This window comes from Acinonyx jubatus, chromosome D4, assembly GCF_027475565.1.
Source record: "Acinonyx jubatus isolate Ajub_Pintada_27869175 chromosome D4, VMU_Ajub_asm_v1.0, whole genome shotgun sequence".
In the NCBI taxonomy this organism is placed as follows: domain Eukaryota; kingdom Metazoa; phylum Chordata; class Mammalia; order Carnivora; family Felidae; genus Acinonyx; species Acinonyx jubatus.
The window spans coordinates 89,091,367-89,117,443 of NC_069391.1; the positions used below are offsets into that span (position 1 = coordinate 89,091,367).

General features: G+C 52.5%; 1 protein-coding gene across 2 annotated transcripts in view; it reads left to right on the forward strand.

Moving 5' to 3' along the window:
* The window catches only part of AUH (AU RNA binding methylglutaconyl-CoA hydratase), a 353,019-nt gene that overhangs the window by 312,563 nt on the left and 14,379 nt on the right, over positions 1 to 26,077 (forward strand). Inside the window, exon 11 of one of the 2 annotated variants that reach the window (XM_027041183.2) lies at positions 14,172 to 14,258. The exons of the other annotated variant lie outside the window; for it this stretch is intronic. Coding sequence (XP_026896984.1) covers positions 14,172 to 14,243 — 72 coding nt within the window. The 3' untranslated portion in view covers positions 14,244 to 14,258. Of the gene's footprint in view, positions 1 to 14,171; positions 14,259 to 26,077 lie in introns of those variants that run through there. 2 annotated transcript variants of the gene reach the window in all.

Genomic DNA, 26,077 nt, shown 5'->3' on the forward strand with positions numbered 1-26,077 from the left:
GGGAAAGATAATAAAATCTCTTTGGTTGAGTTTTGTTATATGCCAACACTGAGCTTTATGTACGTCCTTCCATCAGCCCTCACACTCCCCCAGGGGTAAGTAAGACGATACCCAGTTTTGAGTCAAGAAACAAAGCCCCACGCACAGCTGGTGGAAGATCAGGGATTTGGCTCCAGAGCTCAGAGCTTTGTGCGTCTCACAGCAGCAGGGCTGAGTGGGCATTTTCCAATAAGTGCTCGTCAGCCTGTGTTTTCAGCTCAAATAAATTGGACAACCGCGGGATGGGAACCTCTATCAGGTGGTTTTCTTTTTCATGGAGAACCTCTAACTTTCTCTAGCACATTGTGTGTGTCTAAGATAGAGGGTACCATTTGCATAGTTATATGACAATAAATACTTCTACTTTGGGGTTTTCGTTAGCATCTGACAAAACAGTATTCCGCACAACACAGCTTTCTAGGCCGTCCGGCAAAGGCACTTGTATGTACCGAGTGGGCAAAGTGTGGGTAAATAATGATGGGCCAGGATTTGAAAAGAGGGAAAAAAAGAAGGACCCCCAAAACAAGAGACAGGGTCCAGAGTCAAGCTTCACTCTGCCCTCTATCCCTCAACACACACACACACACACACACACACACACACACACACACACGACCTGCCACAGTCGACTCTATACGCATGTGTCAGCTTTCATCCAAAACCCTGGAGAGAAAGATATTAGTAAATCACCGTTTTTAAATTTTTTTTTAATGTTTATTTATTTTTGAGAGAGAGCAAGAGACAGAGTGTGAGCAGGGGAGGGGCAGAGAGAGAGGGAGACACAGAATCCGAGGCAGGCTCCAGGCTCCGAGCTGGCAGCACAGAGCCGGATGGGGGGCTCGAACTCACGGACTGTGAGATCATGACCTGAGCGGAAGTTGGACACTCAACCGACTGAGCCACCCAGGCGCCCCAGGAAATCACATTTCTGTTTCTCATGTGCAAATCACATTCCAGTCACAAAGAAGAAAGATCGAGACTAACAACGTCAGGGACAACCAAAGACCAAGAAACAGTAGGCATTCAGTCCACAGGATTTCTTTCTTCCCAACTCGCTTCTTGGTAAGAAGTCGTTTATGCCCAAAGATGCATAAGAAAAAGATGGCCTGGTGGACAGTAATCGACCATTCAGTGTGGTTGCCGTGGAAATCAGAACTACCAGCCAATAGCGAAAGCCTCCCTGTGTCCAATGTCCAGTTTACGGCAGTCCCGTAAACTTTGCTTCTTCTAAGAGAATCTGCAAGGGGAAAGAGGAGAGGAGGGCAGAGACAGCCAGCACCCTTCAATATCCACTCTTTCTTTCTTCCTCTTGGAAACCCTCGGAGTTTTAACTGGGCACACGGACTGGAGACTACATTACCCAGCCTCCTTTGCTGCTGGATGGCACCATGTGACCAAGTTTGGGCCAATGAGATGGGAGAGAAAGTGGTTGTCCACGACTGCCCCGCCCTCCCCCTCACCAGCTGGGAAATAGGACAGTTGGGGTCACTGCCTGAAACTCAGAGACGGAAGCCGTGAGTTAAAGTGGCAGAGCTTTCACGTCAGCCAGAGCAGTTTGACGTCTTGTAGTAGAGAGAAAGAACATGATTTCTGCCACTGTTTTTCTAGGTGTTTGTTATAAGCGGGTAGCCTACAGTCTAACTGTACAGTCGGCTAAAGGTCGGCTTCCAAAGATCATGTGTAGAATTTCCTGCCGCCTCCTCTGTCTGTCTGTCTCTGTCTGTCTGTCTTCCACATGGAGGCTGCTCATGGGCCTTGCTTTCCACACTGCGGTTAGTTCAGCAAATGAAATCTTGAAGGAAAACATTAAGGAGGTTCCAGAAGGAATACGGGACCTGACATCACCACCCTGTTGGCAACCCAAGGGTGCCGTTTGACTCTCACGTAGAAGATAAAATCCTACCTTTCCTCCTCCCTTTTACCTTAATCACGGAGCAGACATTGTATGCATGTAGGACATAACGGGAAGACATTCATTTGACCCAGGGGACCCAAAACGACAGAACAAAACATCAGAAGAGCGGACACAAGGGGAGCCCGGGTGGCTCAGTCCGTTGAGTGTCTGACCTCAGCTCAGCTCATGATCTCACGGTCTGTGAGTTCGAGCCCCGCGTCGGGCTCTGTGCAGACGGCTCGGAGCCCGGAGCCTGCTTCCAGTTCTGTGTCTCCCTCTCTCTCTGCCCCTGCCCTGCTCTATCTCTCTCTGTCTCTCCATAATAAATAAACATTTTAAAAAATTTAAAAAAAGAAGAGCAGACACAAAATGGCTTCTCTCTGAAATGTGAGTGGGGTTTGCAGAAGGAAGGAGGAGGTCCTCGTGCCCTTTCCCGCCTCACCATCGTCGGGCTGGGAGGCAGCTTGGATCTTCCAAAGATGGCTTCCGTGACGTAAACTTGTCTGCAGGATGGCCTTGATGTGACCCTTCCCCTGGAGAGTCGGGGGTCCAAATCCCTCCCTTGGATCGGGCCTAGCCCCGGAGACTGGCTGGTAGCCGCTAGACGGTTTGGAAGCCATGATGGAGGCTTCCACGTGGTGCCCTGGCGGGGGTCATACCCCAAGAAGCCTCGGCCCCAGCCCCAGGCGACTCCACATGCAGGCTCCCTGGGGGAGCAGTGCCGGGTGGGCTCACCTCCAAGTCGTGCAGGAGAAGCTTCCAGATGGTTCCAGCCCAGCCGTTTGCGGGTGCCCGGCTGCAGCCCAGGCCCCACGGAGAAGAGTCGCCTTCCTCTGCAACAGCCCCAGCGCTGACCCCTGACCCCCAGGCCCTGCGGGTGCGAGCTGTCACTCCACACCACGAAGTTTGGGGTGGCTTGTTAGACTTCAGTAATTACTGGAACAGAGTGTAATACCCTTCCCGCAGGGTATGGTTTCACAGTGAAATGAAAAGCACATCTTGAAACACATGCTCTGAGTTATTAGTCATCTGGAAACTTCCTAGTTAAAATATCGGGGTGGAAAAATCATCCCACGCGCAGAGAGCGGGTGGCTGTAGGAAAGGTCGTGGAGCAGAGGCATCGACGAGGCTCCTTTGGATGAACGCAGAGGCGCAGCGCCCTGGAGCCCAGGGCAATGTGCCTCCTTGTGCTCCGGGGCGCAGCGTCGTCTTTCCGGAACGTGGCGGCAGCGCGACAGGCTGAGGGTTGGGGACCCACAGGCTCTGTGAGGGGGTCAGGGGGCGACGAGTTTGGGAACCAAGAGTCTCCATGTCTTCCCTTAAAACATACTGGTCCTCACCCAACGCGATTCCCTACGTCTTCTGCCTGCCTACCTTCCAGAGCACCGGCCCGGGGCGGGGCACAGTGGTCAGAGTGGGGTCACGTGCGGAGGTCATCCGTGTGCCTTTCCCCAGAAGATGCTAGGCCTGCCTCTGAGGCCAGGGCTGTGAGATGCAGAAAGCCCCCAGGTGGTCTCAGTCCTGCACAGGCCAGAGGACCAGGGGCGTGTGTGCGGGTCGGTCAGGCCGCTGCCGGCCAGGCCCCCCCACCCGCCTGGCTGGGCCCCAGGACCCGCCCGAGCCCAAGGGCAAGTCCCGATCGTTTGGGGCTTCCCACATCCTGCTCCCGCTTGCTAAGGATTGGTGCAAACCTCAGCTTCCAATACTTTGTGTGTTGTGAGTGCTCATTTTGTGGTTTTCTTCCCCCTTAGGATAGTTTCAAATATTTGGGGGCGCAAATCTTCCGTTGGAGAAATGAGAAGCTAGGGTGCGCTGAATTCTCTGGAGCAGTGATTTGCCATAAAAAGTTTGGTTTTTGGTTTTTGGTTTTTTAAAGGAGGGATTAGGTTCTGTTTGATATTTTCTGGTTTGCTAAAGAAGGGGCACACTCACATGGCTCCTGGGGCCAGTCAGTCCCTCCCCTTTCTCTGCCCCCCCACCCCCAACGCCGCTCCCCTCCGGTTCTGGTCTCCACCTGCAGGCGCTTTGCCGGAACCTTCCACGGTGTCTGTTGACAAGCCCAAGCACCTGCAGTAACATCCTCTTTATTTTCTTTCTTTTGCACAAAGAAGCTCAAAGTAGCACTCTCTGCCTTTGCTTTCAAGGCGGGCGGGGGGAGGGGGGAGGTAAGTATTGAACCATGGATTTCACTGAGGCCATTATTCAAATAACTATCACTTTTAATGGTCTTATGATTGGGATAGTTAATGTTGTCACTTTGGTTCAGCTACAGAGCCCAGCTGCTTGGCCAGACACCAGTCTAGAGCCCCGGGAAGGTATTTTTTTTTAGATGTGATGAACACATCAGCAGACGTTGAGGAAAGCAAATCTATGTGGGTGGGCCTCATCCCATCAGTTGAAGGCCTTAAAAACAAAGGCTGAGGTTTCCAGAAGAAGGAGTTCTGCCTCCAGGCTGCCTCATAGAAACCCTGCCCCAGTTTCCAGTTGGCCGGTCTTCCCTGCAGGTTTCAGATTCAGTCCTGCGGAATCCACTCTTAGCTGAATTCCCAGGCCGCCTGCCCCCACCGACTGGGTGAGCCAGTTTCGTAAAGTCAATTCTCTACACTCGCCCTGCTGGTTCCGTTTCTCTGCAGCTCCCCACCGAGCGCAGTGGCTGTGTGTGTGTTCTTAGGGGATGCCTGCTGAGGAACTTAGGGTGAAGTATTGAGCCCGTAACTGCTTTTCAACCAGTTCGCTGAGAGACAGAGGGGTGGTGGGGGGAGAGGGAACCGGATAGGTGTAAAGGGATGTGAGAAAAGCGTTACTCGCTGAGCCCAGGAGATGTTCACACAGCGCGCACTGCACGGCCTCCGGCTCCTCTGCGTGTGCAAACATCTTCCTAACCCTCCACCTGCGTTTCCACTGGGGGCTTCGCGGGGGAGGGCGGGGCGGGCGCAGTTGCCGGGTCACACACGTGTGCCCGGCGTCCCCCAGGCCGCAGCAGGGGTGAGGGCATGGGGGTGGAGGGCAGAGTGGTGTTCTCGAAAGGCCCCGGGCCTGCCGCGTGTTTTGCCCACAGGGCTCTCGGTGACACCTCCCCGACGGCCAGAAGACCAGTCTCCGTGGCCCGCCCTGCGGCCCTGAGCCTCCGGCGCTGAGGAGGGGAGCGGAGGCTGTCCCGTTGGATCACGGGGAGGAGGCGAGGCCCCTCTTCTGGCCCCACTTGTCTGCCTGTCCTGGCTCCTCTGCGCTTGACCCAGTTGTCATTGGGGTGAGCCGGGCTTGTGGCGAGAATCTGAAACATGACGTCGTCACGCGGGAAGCAGATGCCACCCTGGGCAGCTCCGTGGACAGGGGACGACGGTGGGGTGGCCGAGAGGGGGGACCAAGGAGCCCTGCCAGACCCCAAGGTGGGGGCGGGGCCTGAGAACACACACAGCAAGCGCACACCTGCCTGTCCGGGGCCGGGGAGGGACGGCAGAGTGACCTCCACTGACCACGCTGACGGCCTGGCTTTCCCCAGCTGTGGACACGTGACAGCTCCCCGGCCGGGCCAGCTGGGCACCGTCATTGGCCGTGTCACCGGCAGAACCTCCAGAGCAAAACCCAGAACCTCGGGGTCCCGGGGACGGGGCGGGGGCAGCAGAGACGCTCCGGGGCAGAGTGGGCTTTCGTGTCTCCCTCCAGGTGAATTCTTACAGAATCTGGCTTTCTGTTTTTATTTTTTAATTTGTTTCATGTTTATTCATTTTTGAGTGAGAGAGAGAGAGAGAGAGAGAGAGTGAGCAGGGGAGGTGCAGAGAGAGAGGGAGACAGAATCGAAAGCAGGCTCCAGACTCTGAGCCATCAGCACAGAGCCCGACGCGCGGCTCGAACCCACGAGCTGTGAGATCGTGACCTGAGCCGAAGTCGGACGCTCGACCCACTGAGCCCCCCAGGTGCCCCAGGAAATCTGGCTTTCTTAAAAACGACACACTTTGGTGGGATCTGGACACGGAGAAGGTGGTCATTGCCCTGCTGTGGTGGACAGAGGGCACGGCTGCCTTGTCAATCATTTTGGTTCTTGGTTCAGGGGATAATCAGTGGGGAGAGGGTCCTGTGATTGTGGACAGGCTGTCGGCAAAGACGGGGGCACCTGTCACGGCAGTGACAAATACCATCTACTCCACCGCGCGCGGAGCCCCACAGATGCCCCGGGTCACATTTCCGGGAGGAGTCCGTTACCTGGGACCTCTGCTTGGCGTCTCAGAAGCTGAGACCGGGTGGCAGCTGGACAGTGGGACCGAGGTCTCACTGCTTCCTTAGTAGTGTCCGTGGGAGCCACTCCTGGCTCTGGAGCCACCGCAGAGGCAGTCACCGGCTCAGCGCCTCCTCTCCCGGCCAGCTGGAGTGCTCTGCTTCGTCCTCTGCACACAGCCAGGAACGTTCCGTGCTTTTAAAAGCCTCGTGGGTGGGACGCCAGGGCGGCTCAGTCGGTCAGGGGTCCAACTTTGGCTCAGGCCACGATCTCACAGTTTGTGGGTTCGAGCCCCATGTCGGGGTCTGCCCTGACAGCTTGGAGCCCGGAGCCTGCATCGGATTTTCTGTCTCCCCCTTTCTCTGCCCCTCCCCTGCTTGCAAGCATGCTCTCTCTCAAAAATAAATAAATAAACATTTTTAAAAAATAATAGAGGCCTCGGAGGATTAGATGGGACCCAGCCGAGTAAGGGACCACAACCACAGGTCTGACATCATCACATCCCCGGCTGGCCTTGGGTGGCCCAGAACCCTGCCCGCCACAGCGGGACTGGCACCCCCAGGGATACATCTGTTTTGTCCGGTACGGCCAGATTCAGTTGTTTGCATTCCCCCAAACATCAAAACACCTGTTTCATATTTTTGAGCTCGAGGAACATGGAAACACTAAGGTTGTCTATGCTCAGAAAGAAAAACTCAAATCTCTGCCCACAGCCTGGCCCTCTGTGGGGTTCTGCTGTGTTGTATTTCGGGACCCTCTACGACCTGAGGCAGGTTACCGCCTTCACGTGACTCTTTCTGTGTCCGATTATAAAGAACACTTTACATCACTACTAAAGTCACAGGTGTGACGGGCTAGTTATCTTTTGTTTTTATAACATGCTCTAAAATAAATACACAGCTTTTAGGTTACCATCTTTGCTCGTTTCACATCTTGAATCACCCTGGGAAATTCTGCTTTGCTCTAAAGAAGAGATCTGTTTCGGCAAATTTCATGGAAATATTACTCTACGGGGAGAGGATTTTACGCTGCTCGCTGTATCTAATTCTTAGATCAGGTGCGTGTTTTGAAAGCGTTCCATGGAAACTTCTTTCCCCGGGAGGTGGGGTCTTACAGGCTTGGGGGTCCGGCCCAGCTGCCAGTTCTGGTTGCCAATTCCCCACCAGACCTGGAGGCATGCGTTTGGGAGAAGTAGCCGACACTTTCAGGCAACCCTGCGACTGCTAACGGGTCTGGCAAGTCCCGCGCCCGGTGCCGTCCCTGCGGGGTGAGCGCTGAGATCGGCCCATGCGGGTTAGCTGAGCCCGGGACAGGGACCGCCTGGATGTTGACTGAGTGCAGACGCACCCTGGAGATACAACAGATTCCTTCCAGACCACTGCAAGAAGGCGGGTACTGCAGTCGTGCAGGTCGGATGAATTTCTGGGTTTCCCAGGGCATAAAAAGTCATATCTGTGGGCACCTGCGTGGCTCAGTTGCTTAAGCGTCCTGCTCTTGATTTCAGCTCAGGTCATGATTGCACGGTTTGTGACTTCGATCCCTGCATCAGGCTCTGCACGGATTGCACGGAACCTGCTTGGGATTCTCCCTCTCCCTCTCTCTCTGCCCCTCCCGTGCTCATGCTCTCTCTGTCTCTCTCTCCAAATAAATAAATAAACTTCAAAAAACTTATGGCTGTACTCTCCTGTAGTCCAGTCAGTGTGCAATAGCATTATGTCTAAAAAATGTACATACCTGAAGTACATGAAATATTAAAAATATTTTATTGCTAAAACTTGCTAGCCATCACCTGAGCTTTCAACGAGTTGTAATCACGGATCACAGATGGCCGTTAACAAATAGAACAATTAAAACATTCGAAATGTTTTGGGGCGCCTGGGTGGCTCAGTTGGTCGGGCGTCTGACTTAGGCTCAGATCATGATCTCACAGCTCATGAGTTCGAGCCCCGCGTTGGGCTCTGTGCTGACAGCTCAGAGCCTGGAGCCAGCTTCGGATTCTGTGTCTCCCTCTCTCTCTGCCCCTCCCCCACTCACATTCTGTCTCTGTCTCTCCCAAAAATAAATAAACATTAAAAAAGAAAACATTTGAAATATTTTGAGAATGGCTAGAATGTGACACAGAGACGCTAAGTGAGTAAATGTTGGGAAAACGACATGGGGAGACTTGCCTGATGCAGGGTTGACACAAACCTTCCCTTTGTAAAAAGCGAGATATCTGTGAAACTCAGTAGAACAGGGGATGCCGGTGAGACCGAGCCCCCGGGCCGACGTGGGTCTGGTCCAGGAGCCGAGCCCTCTGTGCCCGCTCCTCCGGTTGGAGGGACAGAGATCCCGGCTGGGTCAAGTTTCTGGGATGCCGCGCGGTCTCTTTCTGAGCTGAACGCTTGGCTGTGTTTGTGGCCCAGGTGAGCCCCACCTGCCCCCCACGTGAGTGTCAGGCTGTGATGGAATTTATTACTTATACCCTGTGGACTCTGCGTGACTTTGAAGGGCCTGCCGTGCTGACGGTGCAGGCATTTTGTGGTGTTTAGGGGTGTAAGGAGCGGGTCACATCCCTACCCTGGTCTGCAGGCTCCTTCACGAGGTCTGGAGTGGGGAGGGCGGGGGCTCTGTACAGAGTGTGGAGGCGGGCTTCTGGAGCGGGCACCAGACCCGAGCTGCCTCGACCAGTCTGTTAAGTCAAGGCAAATTACTCCCTGGGCCTCAGTTTCCTCATCTGTGGAATGGACGGGTAAAGGATCCCGGGGCAGGTGGTCAGTATTCCGTAGGGTAATGTGCTCCCGGAGGCATCTGCACAACATTATAGTTCATCCTGTCGATTGAATCATCATTTCTGACACATCGAGAGAGACAGGAGTTTCAGATTTCATTGTTCACACTCTCCCCAGTATCTGCTTTGAGTTCAAAAAAAGGGCCCGTAATCCAAGGTGGGCAGCCCTCCCTCCCCTAACACACACACAGTGGACTTGACCTTGCAGTCAATCTCAGGGCTCCGTAAGAAGAGCTGACCCCAGACTCACATGCCACACACTTTGACCGCGGGGGCCCCTTCCTTCCCGACGGGGCACCTGGATGAGCCCTCTCCGTCTTCCCTTTGGATTGAGGCAAGACTGGGAGGGAGGGGGACAATCCCACGTTGACACCCCGTTTATTCCCCACGAGCAGGTCCTGGGTTGGACGGAACAGAAGTTACTGTGCCCTGCTAACACTTGCCAGGGATTCTGGGTGGGCCTCATTACCTCGGGGATAGAATCCGATGTGTGTTCGCTTCTAGGACATTCTCCCATCAATGCAGGATGCCTGGGCCAGACTGACGACCCAGTCTTTTGAGCTTTCTGCTGTCTGCGCACCTGCTGGTGGCTGCAAAAGCACCCCCCAGTTCGGTGACGGGCCTCCCTTTAATTTCGTAACATCAAGTGGGGTCCCTCATGTTCCAGCCGTCCACTCACATTTCCTGGTCCGTTCATGTCTCGTCCTAGAGGGTCCAACCTCCACAGCCGCCTGCCCGTCTTCTCTCTTAGCTGATCACCGTGCTTCCTGTTTCACTGAAAAAGAAAAAAGGCAAAAAAAAAAAGAGCCGTCACGACACGTTCCTCCCATCCCACCAAGCAACACACAGGTGCATCTGACGACGGATTCTGTCTTCCCTCCTGTTACCATGAACCGTCCGCTCTCCCATCTAGACAAACGTCTCTTCTTGTTCATTGGATCCCACGCCTTTAGCACACCGGTCCGGAAACGCTCCCCTCTCTCTCCTGCATAGTAAAACTTCTCCGCTCTTGTGGAACACTTCCATCTGCCTAGCCACACACGGCGCTTTCACCATTTAGAAGAAGAAGAGTAACACAGAAACACAGTTTTGACTTCACATCCATCTCCAGCTACAGCCCTGTGCTCGATCTTGTCTATGTTTTTCCACCCCGTATCAAAGGACACGGATGCCTAGAACTGCGTCTCCCCAGATGCCTGCCGCCAGCATCCTGGTGAGATTCTTCATGACACGTGGAGGACAGAGGGATGTAGGGCTCTCACTTAGGAGCAAGTAGCTCCTGGGCATCCTGACCTCCTTATTCATGCCTCAGGGCCTTTGCACATCCTGTTTCTGCTGCACAGGAACCTTTTTCCCCCAGAGAGACACATGGCTCACCTCCTTCTTTCCAAAAATGCCGTCATCTCACCTGGGCTGTCCTGACCATCCTCTTTAAAATTTCAGTCTGCAGCGCTCCTGGGTGAGTCCGTCGGTTAAGCATCTGACTTCGGGTCAGGTCATGATCCCATGGTTTGTGAGTTCAAAGCCTGCATCGGGCTCTGTGCTGACAGCTCAGAGCCTGCTTGAGATTCTCTCTCCCTCTTTCTCTCTCTGTCTGTCCCTCCTTAGTTCGTGCTCTCTCTCTCAAAATAAGTAAACTTAAAAAAAAATACTAAAAAATTTTTTTAAACTGTTCTTTCTCACACTCCCAAGGCTTTCTAGTTCCCTTTCCTGACTTACTTTCTTTTCAAATGTTTATCACCTTCTTATGCAAATTCATATTTCTTTCTTTATTGTTTGTCTTTCACCAGAACTTACACGCCTTTGGCAAAGGGCTTTCTGTCTGTTTTACCTGCTGTTAAGACAATGCCTGACATAGACTTCCAATTTCTTGCTGAGTGATCCAAATGAATGAATATGATGTTATTCAAAGCACTTTGTGAGGCGTAACTCCTAGGTTCTGGTAAGTCGAGCTTTCATTATTGTCATCGTTTAGATACCCTGTTTGTTTTCATTTCCTATTCGAGTTCAGAATGGGTGAAGAGAGGGGCGCCTGAGTGGCTCAGTACGTTGAGCGTCCGACTTCGGCTCAGGTCGTGATCTCGCAGTTCGTGGGTTCAAGCCCCACATTGGGCTCTGTGCTGACAGCTCGGAGCCTGGAGCCTGCTTCGGATGCCGTGTCTCCCTCTCTCTCTGCCCCTCCCCTGTTCTCACTTTCTCTCTCTCTCAAAAATAAATAAACATTAAAAACAATAAAAAAAAAAGAATGGGTGAAGAGGTGGTGAAAAATGTCCAGATTGTGGGGGTGTTTGTTTGCTTATGGCTATTTCCTTTGTTTCTTGTTTTTGTTACGGATTTCTGTTTTTACTTCAGTTTGCCTGGAGTGTGATGTTTGCCCTTGTTTACCTTCTCGAGTGTTCCACGGCTCTCTGTATTCTCCATTAGACGGTCGATTTGTCTGCATTATTGTCACTTGGAAAAAGTGACTCATTATGTTATTTTGGTCTTCCAAAATTTATTTTTTGTCCCCTTGCTCCGTTACGAACTGAGTGGCTCAGCCCTCTGTTAGTATGCCTTCTGTGTATCTTTCCTTGTAGGGCTGGTTTTAGCTTTTAGGAAGAGTGGAGCTAGTGCATTGGGGAGTGGATATTCATAACTGTCAGGCACGGGCACCGTTGTGTCTCAGCTCCGGACTGTGCCCTTGTCACTGGGAAGCGTCCTCCCTTGTCTTTCTCGACGCCATTTTCCTGAACCCTCCCCTCATTAGACTGTGACCTGCTTTCTTTCCCTTCTGCATTCGCTGCTGTACCTCTGCTCACCCTTCTACCTTCAAAGATCTTGACTCTATTCAGGTATATTTCTAGCAGACAGCACACTGCTTGGTTTTGCTTTGTGACCCAATCGTAGAGTGTCTTTTTCTTTATATGTTAATTTAACGCCATTTACATCTGCTTGTTTGACATCGTTTTATTTCTATTTCATATTATGCATTCTGTTTTTAATAGCATTTAAATCTTGGAAGCCTCGATGTAAAGGCTTCCTTTGATAACTCGTTAAAGTTATAATTAAATCCCAAGCCCTTAATCCTCCATTTCTTTGGATAAAATCCACTGACTCCTTGTCATAAGCAGTGACAAATGTATTATATTTCCTTCCCTTCCCCACCGCCAACAAGCCATTTTAATCTTATTTTTTTTCCCTAATATTTCCTCTTGTATTTTTAAAAATGTATTTCTCAGGGCACCTGGGTGGCTCTGTCGGTTAAGCGACTGACTTCAGCTCAGGTCATGATCTCTCAGTTCTTGAGTTCGAGCCCTGTGACGGGCTCTGTGCGACGGCTCTGAGCCTGGAGCCTGCTTCGGATTCCGTGTCTCCCTCTCTCTCTAACCCTCCCCTGCTTGCACTCTGTCTCTGTCTCTCTCTCAGATATAAATAAACGTTAAAAAACTAAAAAAAAAAAACAAAAAACAAAACGTATTTCTCTTTTAACTCATCCATCAGTTTTAGTGATCTGTCCTGATCTCTGGCTCTCTAATGAGGAAGCCACCATGCCTACAGTACGTATCAAACTTTATCTACCCTCCTCTCTCAGTTACTGTTATGTAGCTGTTACTGCATTGTCACTCTTGTCCTGCATTCTGTTCAGTATCCACGGTCCTAGCTTTGTTTTCCTCTTCACCCGACAGTTAGGTAGGCGGTGCTCACAGCCTGCCCTCCGCTCTGGCTTCTCATCCATCTGTCCACGGTCTCAAGTGTCTCCTACAGAGGTGTCTCAGATCATTGTGTATTAAAAAAATACCTCTGGCCTTTGAATTGAACAAGAGCCTGCTTGAGTTCAAATGGCCTTGGCTCTGTTCTCTGCCCTTGAGGACTACACAGACTTCACTGAACTGTCTTCCAACGTTAGCCAGCTGCTGTTGGAGTCCAGCTGGAAGCTTCTCGGGTCCGAAAACACGGTCGTCTTGTAGGATGTGTCTCAGCGTTGATTGTTCTGTGCCGGTTGCTCCTAAGACACTAAGGGAGCGTATGTCTTTGTGAGTTGAGGAAAGTGTTGTACGATTATATGTTAAAATATTTATTCCATCTCGGGGCGCCTGGGTGGCTCAGTCGGTTAAGCATCTGACTCTTGGTTTTTGCTCAGGTAATGATCTCACGGTTCATGAGGTCGAGCCCCAAATCGGGCTCTGTTCTGACAGCGCGGAGCCTGCTTGGGATTCTCTGTCTCCTTCTCTCTCTGTCCCTCCCCCACTCATGCTGTCTCTGTCTCTCTCAAAATAAATAAATAAACTTAAAAAAATGTTCCGGGGTACCTGGGGGGGCTCAGTCAGTTAAGCGTCCGACTTCGGCTCGGGTCATGATCTCGCAGCTCGTGAGTTCAAGCCCCGCATCGGGCTCTGTGCTGACAGCTCGGAGCCTGGAGTCTCCTTCGGATTCTGTGTCTCCCTCTCTCTCTGCCCCTCCCCTGCTTGCACTCTGTCTCTCTCTGTCTCTCAAAAATAAATTAAACTTGAAAAAAATTTAAAAAATAATTGTTGCATCCTATTATTTAAGCTCTCTGTCCTAGGGACAGTGTGGGTATGTTGGGTTCCCACTGTCGGTCTTGCCCATCTCAGACTTTCTCTCCAGTCCCTTAGCTCTCACCTCATTTCCTTCCGTCCTGTACTTCCCGCCCTTCTGATGCAGCACCGATGTCCCTTGTATTTCTTCCAAGGTGGCTTCATTCCGGGAGAAAGGCGCCTTTCTCGAGCTCTGCTGGCCCCTGGTTTACTCCAACCAGCCTCCTTGTCCTTCCTGAAAACCTTGTATCTTCTCTCTCCCATTTGCGTTACCAGGGCAATTTCTTCATTGCTGTGTTGACTTCATGGCGGTACGTTCCTTCACAGTTCATCAGCTCTGTATCAATATTGTTTGGGGGCGGAGGGGGGGAGAATGTTCTTTGTCTGAAACTTGATTTTTCTGTTGTGTTCTTCCTTTCATTTCATGTAGTTTAACTGATTAGATCCCATATCCCCATTTCATTATATATGTTTAAAAGAGATGAGTTCTTCCTGGAGAAGTCACTGCGAAGTATTTCCCAGAGGAAGGGGGATGGGCTGTTCCTCGTTTGCAGGGCCTCCTTTGACGACGCGGGTTTGGGTGCGCCATGGGGTTATTTTGGTCTTCGTTTGCCCCACCAGCAGAGATTGTAGCTCGGAATCCTTACTCTCGGAACCCATCCTTCCTCACCAACACACAGCTCCCAGCAAACATGGTGTGTTTTTCTGCCTTTCCAGCTTCGTAAGCACTTGCACAAATTACGATACGGCAAAGCACACCTGCCATCTGATTTTCATGATTGCCAATGAAGCAATCCAGGAGCATCACTGACTCTGAGACGGCTTCTCCACCGGGTTTTCTGGTACCTTCCCTCCCACGTCTCCAAATGCCCTGTTCGACCACCGCTGGCTCTGGGCAGTGCCCCATTCTGTCTTACAGCTTAGGGTTTTGAATCTCTCCAGAGTCACCAGAGAGGTGGTTTCTGCTTCCCATCTTCCTCGCTGCTGTCGGATCTCGCAGAAGCCACGAGAGAAACAAAGATTTTTTTGTGCCGTCGTGTGAAAACCAGATACCGTGGCGTTCGGATTAAGTTTAGAATAACTCGTTTGGGGTATCCCTTATCAGGTTACATCTTAGCACTCCCCAGACAACTTGAAGACCTGCGGTAAATCTGTTCTTTGATGTGCTTTTATCAGAGCTGCTGTTTCTCAGAAGAAATGGATTTGCAAATGCACCGTAGGCACCGAGGGCTTCCAACCACACTCCTTCGCTCCAGCAGCTCCTCTTGGAAGAACCGCCCTACCTGCTGGAGCCATAAATACTCGGCGGGAAGATTTCATCAAGAAATTACAAACGTGGGTGAATAAGAGCAAATAAAAATTTTTTTTCCTAAAAAACGCCCACTCATAATAAGTAGCAGGTGTATGGATGGCTATCGTCATATCCGGAGATGCAACTAAACAGACACGCGGGAGTTGTCAATACTTTAAATAACGAGGACGGCTGTCCGGCCTCAAAGCTTATTTTAAACTCGTTCGGGACAGCATCATTGTATCCACGGCACAGGAAACCCCGCACGGGGTAGCGCTCACCAGGTAAACATAGCCGACTTCTGTCCACGATGGTGACAGGTGCACGAGGTCCGTGATGGTAACAGGTGCGTGACTGCAGCCTTCTCCAAGTCGTGCCGTAGTGTCCCACAGTGTCCTTCTCCCTGGGGTGCGGCCCCCAGGCTGGCATTTAAGACCTTGCAGCCACTTTGTGCAGACGCTTTCACTGCCTGTCTCTCACCAGCCTTCGTCTCAGACTTCCCCGAGTGGATTGAAGGAGGGCTCCCCGGGGCACCTGGCCTCCTCAGTGTCGGGAGACCGAGCAAGTCTTGACTTAACGCCTCAGTGCTTTCCAGTTACTCTTGTCTGCCTGTCACACCGAGTGGAGGGAAATCCCTGGAGAAAACACAGCAGGGACATTCATCCTAATCACGGTCACTGAGACTGTTTTTTCCCTAATCAGAATCAAAGTCGACCTTCATTAGCCTTCTTGGTCTTGCTTTTTGACACCAATTGTGTCTCTATCTAAGGATGAATAATTCATATCAAATATCAGGTGGGTTTTCTTTCCTAAAAATAGTTCCCAGCGTCAAAAACAACAACCACCACAACCCATTTTCTTTCTTAGATTCCAGATCAGCAGGCTTTCTCCTCCCCCCACCTTTTCTTCTTTCAAAATAGTTCAAGTATTTCAGGCAGATCAGAACATTTGTCGGAAACATTTTCAAGTACGTTTCTCCCCACAGTATCAGGACTTTAGGGTGTTTGCATGAATGGAACCCTGGCGGCTGGAGACAACCCTGCCTGCAGCCCATTCTGGACTGGAGGCTTTGTGAACATGTACTGGGGGTGGCAGATTACTTTTGACTGATTTCTATCATGTCTGATTTTTTCCTCCTTGTGCCCGCTCACGCCCTTATGTGCTATGGAGAACAAACACATCTTTAGAAATGACATAAGTTCGAGCACGTTTTGAGAAACCATGTTATCTCAAAGTACTGAACCTGTGCCATCCAGTGGGGTGGCCAGGAGCCCATACAGCTGGTGATGTGTGAAATGCAGCTAGTCCAAATCGAGATGGTTGTGGGTGAAAGAAAGAAAGAAAGAAAGAAAGAAAGAAAGAAAGAAAATGAAGTCTCTTACTAGTAATTAGCTTACATCGGCTGCATGTTGAAATAATATTTCCTTCTATGGGGTTAGATAAAATATATTATTAAAATTAATTTTACTTTTTTTTTTTCTGTAATGTGGCTACTGGAAACTTCGAAATTTCATAAGTGGCTCACACTGCTTACAAGAAGCATTATATTTCTTTGGGACAGTACTGATCTAGACACTAGCCCAGGCTGATTTCTGAGTTCTGGGTGATGTGCGGGGTCTAGAAAGGTGGGAGAGAGAGGGGGAAGGTGGGAGAGAGAGGTGGAGGGTGGGAGGGGGGCTCCTGTTCAAAGAAAGGCAGCCTTAGTCCTACTTCCTGTGCAGAGTCACTGGCTGTGCAACCTTGGCCAAGTGACCCAGCCTTTCTGCACCTTAGTTGGCAGGGCTGTGAAAATGGGTACCATGATGCCTCTTTCAAACATCGTGAGGGTTAAGTCAGGTGATAAATAGAGCATCTGGCATAGAGTAAGCCCTCACAAATTTGGCAAAACGAAAGGACTTTTAAGGCACATTTCTTATTTAAACAGTTCTGCCAGCACCATTCATGAAGCATCTGCTCATGTGGAGCACAAAAAAAGACGCCTGTGGTGTCCCGGGAGGAGAGCACCGCATCTCAAACAGGCGATCCGACACACCTCCGGCAGGAAGGCAGGTGCACCTGGCGGCCGCTCCACGGCACGTACCCCCCTCCCGCACAAGAGGTAGAACCCGTCAGCCCAGAGCTGCCTGCCAGCCAGCAGAGTTTCCCGTCACCCCCGGGCGACCGTGGACTGGCAATTCAAAGTTTTGTACGGCCCCGGTACTTTCCGCCCAGACTCCGCCGTCCCCTGGCCTGGGCATGAAGCCTTCGTGCTGGGCTTTCTCACGTTCTTATTTGTTCGGGTGAACATCCTAGCAGTTTGCACACTTTGAGGCATTTCACTTCACGTACCGAGGCAGCGATTTCCAACAGTGCGACAGGGCCATCGTGGAGAGCGATCTGAGAAGGTCAGGAAAGACGCTGAGTCAGGGCCAGGCTTCAGGGAAGGTGCCTAGCGCCCCCAGACCTCAGCGAGGCAAGGGCGTCTTGATCTCTCAGGTCACCACGAATGTTCTGGAGGGGCTGTGTCCTTTCTGGTACCTAAATGGGACGCGAGACCTCCCACTTAAAACTCCCACCTTCTGGACTTTGTGACAGCCACGGTATTCACGAAAACGCCTGCTCTCGGAAAACTTTCTAACCAGTGATGCTGTGAATGCGTCCTTAACCCACAGAACTTCTCTCTAGTGAGTTGTTGGTCAAATCGCCCAAGAAGGAAGAAGCAGACAGAAGCGGACCCCTACGTTAATAAGACTTTCTATTGCTGTACGTGTTCCTGAATATATGTATCTGGCTGTTCTCACGTATTTGTGTTTTTAAATTTACTACAATGTATTTACTACAAGGAAGTACACGGAACCGTGCTTGCCCCGATGAGCCCTGGTGTTCACATCCTTGTGTTGTCCCCTCCGAATGAACTTGACCGTATGCCTGGCTTTGGCCAATGGGACGCTAGCAAGCAAGGCAAAGAGGCTTTCCAGCTTTCTATATTGCATTAGTCTTTTGGGAACACCGTCTCGTGGAGCCCCGCATCTCACGTCAAGAGCTGCGGCTGTGTTGCTGAGAAAACCACGTAGAGGGAAGGGTGTCCGGGCGGCCTCAACCGGGTGCAGAGGCCGACCTGCATGGCCCATCCCCAGCAGCAACCAGCGCCCAGCCCAGAGAGCTGACTCAGGGGGCGTGCCGTCACCGACTGCACTCGTTAAACGGCAACGCTGCTGGCCGTATGAGATGGAAAATCGAGACAGTACCACTTACAAACACTGCTTCAAGAAGCAAGAAGATAAAGTTACGCATCAAAACACGTGCAGTAAGGGCGGGCTGAATGAATCACCGAGGAAGTCCACAGAAAGACCAGGGGCGGGACAAATGACAAAGCCCCCGGTAAGGCCGGCTTCCAGAGAAATGCTCGGCACGGCGTCCGGAGCGGTGACAGGTGCACTCAGCTTCAGGAACCAGAACCGAATGAGGAGACGCGAGAGCCAGGAGATCCACGGCGTCCAGAAGGAAAAGCACAACGGACCGCTGCTCCGAGCGTGGATACCAGGCAGGGAGAGTCGGAGGCCGGGCCAGCCTATTTCCCGCAGGCCTCCCTGGGTGGTGCCGAGTGCAAACGTCCTCTTACCTTGCTTAGACTGTGAGTGATGGAAACACAATCAGAAAGTTGCACAGAACCAAGATACTCTATCGCCGCCTACGTACCTGCACAGCCGGGACCCAGGTCCGGAAGGACCACTCTGCCAGTCCCTGAGGACCTCCCCCACTCCTGTCACTGCCCCTGAAGATAACAATTATCCTGACTTTGATGGAAATCACTTTCTCGCTTTCCTGTTACAACTGGACGCTGTGGAGTGCTGTTGCCGGGCTTGATTTTTATCTTAATAAAAGCACGCAGCGCGTACGCCTCAGTAAACGCCTTGTTGTATTTAGCTGTGGATCATTCCTTCTCCTTCTTGTCTAGTTACGCACCTTACAAAGACATCTCTCTCTTCGAGGTACTTTTAGTTTCAGTTTGGGGCTGTGGCAAATACCGCAAGAATGCGTATCGTCAAGCCGACCTATTGGTGCACGCGTCCGTGCAATGCTGGCGGGAACGTACTTAGGGGTGAACTGGCTGGCTCCCACGTGATCGGTGTCCTCGGCTTTAATACACGATGCCCAGGCTGTCTTCCAAAGTGGCCGGCTGGCGGAAGGCCCTCGGGCAGCTCCGGGAGGGTCTGTCCCTTCCCGTCCCCGGTCTCTCCGGCTTTCCGTTTCGGCCACTGTGTGCGTGGCAATTCTTGTTTTCTTTGATTAAGCACCTGTTCATCGGTTTCTTGTCCCTTTGAAATCCGCGGCTCAGTTTTCGGCCTGATCATCATCTTCTTCATTAATCTGTAGGAGTCCCTTCTGTACACTGGGGAAGGGCCCTTGGTAAGGTCGACGCCCTGCAAATCCCTCCTCTTTGCTTCTGCCTCATCATTTTCCTCCCTGCCAGCGTCTTCGGGTGACCAGAGGACCTTGCAAATACTCTAGGACGATTTATCAAGTCTTTCTCTTTGCAGGTAGTGCTGTTTGCATCTTGTTTAATTAGTCCTTCTCTGTCCCATGTTCAAGAACACATCCTTTCCCTGTTTTGTCTAAGAGCTCTGTGTTCTTGCTTTCTTTTTCAGACCTCCAGGGAGTGTGCACGGGGTGAGGTGGCCCCTGATTTCCCATTAGCTCCCCGTGGGTCTCCGGTGACCCAGCCGCACTTACAGAAAAGACTTTCCTTTCTCTGAGGCCAAGGTTTCCTTGGCTCGCGTTCCGTTCACACCTCGACCCCAGGGACCACTTTCAGGTGTGCGGAATGTGCACGCTGCCCCTCAGCTGCCCTCTGCGATGTCGGAAAGCGTTCCCCCTCCCCCTCTCTGGGAAAAAACCTGCCGAGCTGCGCTCCCCTGTGGGGCCTTCGTCGTCTCTTGGATCTGACTGAGCAAGTCTCGGTCATACTGTGAGGTCTCTGATGGCCTGGGACCCATGTTTTCATTTTGTATTCGGCTTGTCTCTTGGGCTCAGCGGAAGTTGTGTTCCAGATGGCCTGGTTCACCACTACCAGAGGCAGACATTTGGTGGCTCGATTTTGAATACATGAGGTTTACCTTCGGATCTGGCGGGAGAAAGGGGGGGGGGGCACAGGCCAGGCGAGCGTGAGGCGTCTCGACGGGTCACATGCTCGCTACGGGGTCAGGGGCGTGTTCGCTCAGGGGGTGGTGTGCACATCCCCACCGGGTTGAGGGGAAAGGGGACAGGCTACGACTGGGGGCGGGGGCCATGCCCAGCACAGACAGGGGGTGTTCCGTGAGGTGGCAGGCACTCTTAAGCTCAGGTGACGCGAGCTGCAAATAACACTCAGATGAACTCAAAACAGCTTTGAGGACAAGGAAGTGTGCCTTCTCACATATGGCAAGTTCGGGAGTCAGGGTGATTCCAGAGTTAACTCCTCTCCTGATAGCATCAAGATCGCGGGCTCTGTCTGTCTTCCCCTGCATGTTGGCCTCCCAGCAAGCTCACCCCCCGGCCCAGGCACCACGGCGGGCAAGGCAGCGGTCAGGCTGCCCCCTCCTCTCCATGTCTCTCGTCAGCAAGGACCCCCTTCCCCAGAGGCTCCCGGAGGACACCCCTCGCGTCTCTTCTGTCAGACTGGCCTGGACTGCCCATCCCGATCCAACCGCCGGGAAAGCTGGATAAGACTCATCCTGTGGGTCCGGGCCGTGCCTACCACGTCCCGCAGACAGCCGCTGGGCTTCTGGGAAGTGGGGGGTGGGGAGGCACAAGAAGGTTTGAGTGCAGCCTGGTGGGACAGGAGAGGAGAGAGAGACCCACAGGCCCGGTGGCGTGGGTGTGTTTGGACTCAGGGAACCACCCGCCCCTGAGCACGATGTAGCTCTGCTTTGTCAGCACCTGGGGGCAGATCTTCGGGACCTGCGTTGAACTCGTTCTCCGGACTCACGCTGGCTGGAGCGACGGGAGTCCCACCCACACACTCTCCACCCGGGGGTCAGCTTGGTCTCTGTTCTCTCCCTTCAACTGGGCAACCATGCGCCCGGGCCCGGTGACCTGCTTGCGACGTCCGCTTGCACGGGCTTTCACATCTTCACGTCCCAGGACCTTCTGTAGAGCGCGGTATTCCAGGGTGCAGGTCAGGCCCCTGCAAACTTACCCTGTAAAGGCCCGGGTGGAAAGTAAGTCAGGCTCGGAGGCCAGATGCTCTGCGTTTCAACTACTCAGCCCTGCGGCGACAGCATGGAAACGGTCACAGACAAATGGGAAGGGACGAGCGTGGTTCTCATAAAACTTTATTTACAACGGCAGGCAGAGCGCTGGATTTGGCCCACAGGATCATAGCTCACCGGTGCCTGGTCTAAACCGATCAGTAGTGCTGTTTCCCACGGGAGAAAGAAGTCGGGGGAAATTGTGCCGACTCGTTCTTTTGTCTCAGTTCACCGTGTGATTTAAGCACTTGCTGATGACATTTTTAGAGCTAATGTCATTTATTTATTCTTCGATATTTATTTATTTTTGAGAAAGAGAAAGAGAGAGAGCGAGCCAGCAGGTTAGGGGCAGAGAGAGGCGGGGGGACACAAAATCCAAAGCAGGCTCCAGGTTCTGAGCTGTCAGCACAGAGGCCGACATGAGGCCTGAACCCACGAACCGTGAGATCATGACCTGAGCAACCATCAGATCGTGACCTAAGCTGAAGTCGGACGCCCAACCGACTGAGCCACCCAGGAGTCCCACGATGACATTTTTGATTGCCATTTATTTAGCAAGCGTGATGGGTTCCATTTTAATCTCTTTCTAGTTGGCCAACAAAGGGGAAAGGCTGCCTCGAATCCTTTTCCCAACCATATAAAACGTCTGCTCTTTGGGCCTGGTTTGCCGCCTACGCAACCGTACCGGAAATTTCTAATGGAATGACACCGTGGGTGGCTCAGACCCCAGTCATTCTTTCTGTTCCTATTTGTACCATCTCTGAAAGAGTGTGGACCTTCCGGTTTGTCAGCCACTAGCTTCAGATCTGCCCGGCCTTGCGGTTTTCACCATCACCGAGAGGCAGAGCCCCTACACAGCCGTGAGGTGGGCTAAGGATGCCGATGGAGTGTCACCAAAATAGAACAAAGAGCCTGCCGGCACCATGTGTGGTGGGGAATTCTATTATGTTCGAGCCAGAAGCACCGTGATGCTCGTGTGGCATCGACATTTCAACCAAAGCCGGGTGATTTTGCTCAAAAGAAACGCCCTCAGCTGCTGGGTCAAGAAAGGGAAGGGACCAGGCTTGTGCGGGGAATTTCCTGAGTGGTGAGATTAGGGGGAAGAAAACTCACGTTCAAGTCTCTGCTTGAGCCCCACGTCCTAAGTCGCTGAATTTTCTCTGAGTCTCCCTTTTCTGTAAAATGTGCACGTGAGGGATTGATGGCAAACCTGGCCCCCGCTGTCCCTGCCTCCACTGCACCTGTGCCCTTTCCAGTGCGCGCTTCAGCTCTGCCACTGAGAGGTCGAGCCGTGAGCCGGGGACCCTGTGACTCGCTCTGGCTTATCCATTGCAGCGGTGGCAGCGACAGAGAGCCCGTTTGGAAGCTGGGCCCCTGGAGGCAGGTGCACATGCTCTCTCCTGCTTGTTTGTTGTTGCCTCAGAGCAAGTCCGGGCTGGCCTGCAAGGAGGAGAACTGGGGCGTCCAGCTGGCAGCTCGTGGAGCCCCGCGAGCGTGCTGCCCAGTGGCCCACGGCTCTCTAGAGGCAAGGACGACAGCACGGCCCAAACCGCCATAACCACCCCGGCCACCCCCAGCCTTCCATGCTGACCAGCTGAACCGTGAGCTCAACGGACGCTGTTTGGAGCCAGTCAAGTTTGGGTTGGTTTGGTCCACAAGAGCTGGCTTATTCTTGTTCTATCTCCTAGACGCTGTGAAGGTTTCCCAGAACGCTTTGTGCATCGTGAATATGAGCTGTCTCACCAGCCCTGTAACTTTCCATCAGCACTGAGATGGAGCAGAAGACGCTAATCAGTATGAACGGCCCCTTTGCTCCCCTCCGCTCTCTGCTCCAACACACGGAAGAGGTTGCTTTTTCTTTTCAAAATACTTTGGGCAACCTGTGGCCTCCCTCCAGTACCCCACCGGTACAGACACCGAGGAGGTGGGGGTTGGGGGGGACAGGAGGGAGATGAGTGAATGGGTAACACGAAGGCATCAAAATGGCTCTGCAGAAGTCAAGGGGAGAGCGGTGGGGTAATGGAGCGTTGCCTTTAGAGTGGGCGGTTGGGGAAGGAGGTCACGATGAGATGAGAACCAGTGGATAGAACACGCCGGGTGGATGGCATGTCTCACCAAAAGCTTGGAGCTGCTAAGCGCCTCGAGGTCCCGTCCTTCCATAATGAATTGGTGGAACAGGCAATGTCATTTGCTCACTATTTAACTTTACTGGCAGGGAGAGTGCCCGAGCCCCAACATCACCGGATTACGTATTTGGAAATGAAGAGCTTTAGGTGTGCATCCGTGACCTCTTGCTGTGCATCATGTCACCCCAAAACTTAGTGGCTTAACATACAAATGGTCGTTTATGACCTCTTGTGGTGTCTGTGGGTCAGGAATTTGGGAGCTGCGTGGCTGGCTGGGTCTGGCTCTTTTGCCATTGCAGGCGGGTATTGGCTGGGATGGTAGTCATCTGAAGCCCCAAGCGGGGCTGGAGGCTCCACTTCTGAAGTGGCGGGGGTGGGGGGCGTGCCCATCTCCTTCCCCGTGGGCCTCTCCATGTGGCCGATTGAGTGTCTTCATGACCCAGTGGCCAGCCTCCCCCAAGCAAGAGATTCAAGAGACCAAGAAGGAGGCTACAGTGCCTTTTGGGGGTGCCCGTGGGAGCCGTGGACCATTACACGCCAGCCTTGATGCAGCACAGGGGGAGAGGGCCACAAGAGGAACAGGTCTTGGACACTGGCTGCCAGAGCACAGTTGCACTTTCCTAAAAAGCAAATGACGTTGGTGACTGCTGCTGGCCAGTGAGTTCGAGTCAGGCCATTCATGTCCCATGCAAGTTCCTCTCCCTGGAGGAGACGTGTCTGGCTCCTCGTCCATAAGCGGGCTCTCACTTCCCCTGGTGTGACATGAGAGTCGGGTCCAGAGCCTGACAAGTGCCCCTTTCTTTCCCTCCTCGTAGCCATCTCGTATCTGCTCGGTGGCACGCATGGGAGCAGTGGATGAAAAGGGGACTTTGATTACTATAGACCTTGCGTGACATCCTCAGAGTAGGTCCACACTGGAGAAAACTTGGCTCAGGGTGACCCCACCTCCAGGGCAGAGGCAGTCACTGGTGCCCAGCTGCCCTCCACTCCCAGTGTTTGTGGTTTAAAAGTTAGTGCCCCCACCCCAGAGGGAGTGCCTCTGTCAGTTCATCTTTGACGAGCCCCACAATCAGTTCGTTGAGTTCTCTGCGCTCGGCCCCAGTCGTGTACCGATGAGCTGTCCAGACAGGTGCACGGATGAAGTACATGACCGTGGTCAGCCGTCCGAAAATGCGCTCGGGACCCCAGTCCACAGAGACGCAGGTGCGGGGGCAGCTAGCTCGGATTTTTGTCGAGTTTCAAGTATGCTTACAGGTTACATGTCAGTTATGTAATTTGGTCTAAATGATTTTCATTCTTCCGAAAATCAGCTTTATGTTTCAGAAGCAGGTCTTCTGTGTTCTACAAACGGGGGGACAGTTCAGGGTAACACAATGAGTTGATGCATCCCTGGCATGATTGGTCACTGGCTACGTTTCTCTACAGCAATTCATTGGTAGGGCTCCCCACGTGGGAGGTTGTTTTTCAGACAGCTCGGCTGGGTCCCTGTAAGTGAGATGCGGGAATGTGTCCTTTTCTCCCAGTCGACAACACCAGGCTGGGCCAATTTCAGTGAAGTGACACCCTGGGGTGGACAACGGGGCCTTATGGGGGCCAGCTGCCCTCTGCCAAGCCCCCTCCCTTGGCCTCAACAGCTCTCCTCCCGACGGCCTCGTGAAACTGCAGCAGGGGACGGACGAGGTGACGTTGGCACTGTGGGTTCATAACGAGTCGGTTGCGGTGGACGTGGCCTCCAACACAAATTCAGATTACGCACTCCGGAACCATCTTTCTCATGCCTTACTGTTCACAGCAAATATATTCATGCATCTAAGGATAAGCTATCTGATCCGGGGGCCGTGCCTTCTTAATTTATTTAATTATACAGCTGAACTCATTGTCCAAAGTGGGTGCGATTATGTGAAAGTTGTCACGGAGTGACTCCCTTCGCTCACAGTGTTGGGTAACAAGCACTTCCGTGCCGTGGGTGTGGGGTCCGCAGGCTCATTACATCTTCTCCTTACATATTATTTAACTTGGAAGCTAGCTGCCTCTCATGGAATGTTTTGGACGTGGGAGTGTTTGCTCCGTGTGGCATTTTGCCAGGGCCGCTGTGACAAAGCACCACGGAGCCGATGGCTTAAACGTCCAGAGCACATTCTCTCGCGCCTCTGGAGGCTGGAGGTCTGAGACTGAGGGGTTGGTGGGGCTGGTTTCTTCTGAGGGTCCGAAGGATCTGTGCCAGCCTCCCCCGCTGACCACGCACGGCCGGCTTCTCCCGGGGTCCTCCTGTGCTCGCCTGTGTGTTGGCATTGCCTCTCCTTAAAGGACACCAGTATCCTTGGATTAGAGCCCATTTTAATGACCTCGTTTTCTTTCAGATACCTCTTTGAACGCCCTATCTCCAAATACAGTTGCGTTCTGAAATTCCTGGAATTAAGGCTTCCACGTGTAAATTTTTGGAGGACACAGGGGCGCCTGAGAGGCTCAGTCGGTGAAGCATTCAACTCTCGGTTTCACCTCAGGTCATGATCTAACAGTCTGTGAGTTCAAGCCCCTGTGCTAACAGTGCGGAACCCGCTTGGGCTTCTCTCTCTCCCTCTCTCTCTGCCCCTCCCCTGCTCATACTCTCTCTCCCTCTCTCTCTCTCAAAATAAATAGATAAACTTAAAAAAATGTTACAAAAAAAATCTGGGGGGGAGGGCACAATACAGCCCATTCCCCTCTGCTTAGTGCAGTTCAGCGCTGTTTCGCTAACCATATAGAGAATAACTTCCAGGGTATTGTCTTTACACAGAGAGTAAGACTACTGCCCCTGCATGATTTGGCGTCTGATGGGCCCTGTAAACTGGGGTGTCCTAGAGCGAGGAAGAGATAGACTCATGTAGATCGCGGAAATATGAACATAGGGAGACCCTGGAGGTCAGTGCTTGTTGAACCTTAACAGCCATGAGAATCACCAAAAAACTTGTTAAAGCCCAGATGTCCGGGCTCATCCTCCAGAATGTCTGCTTCGGG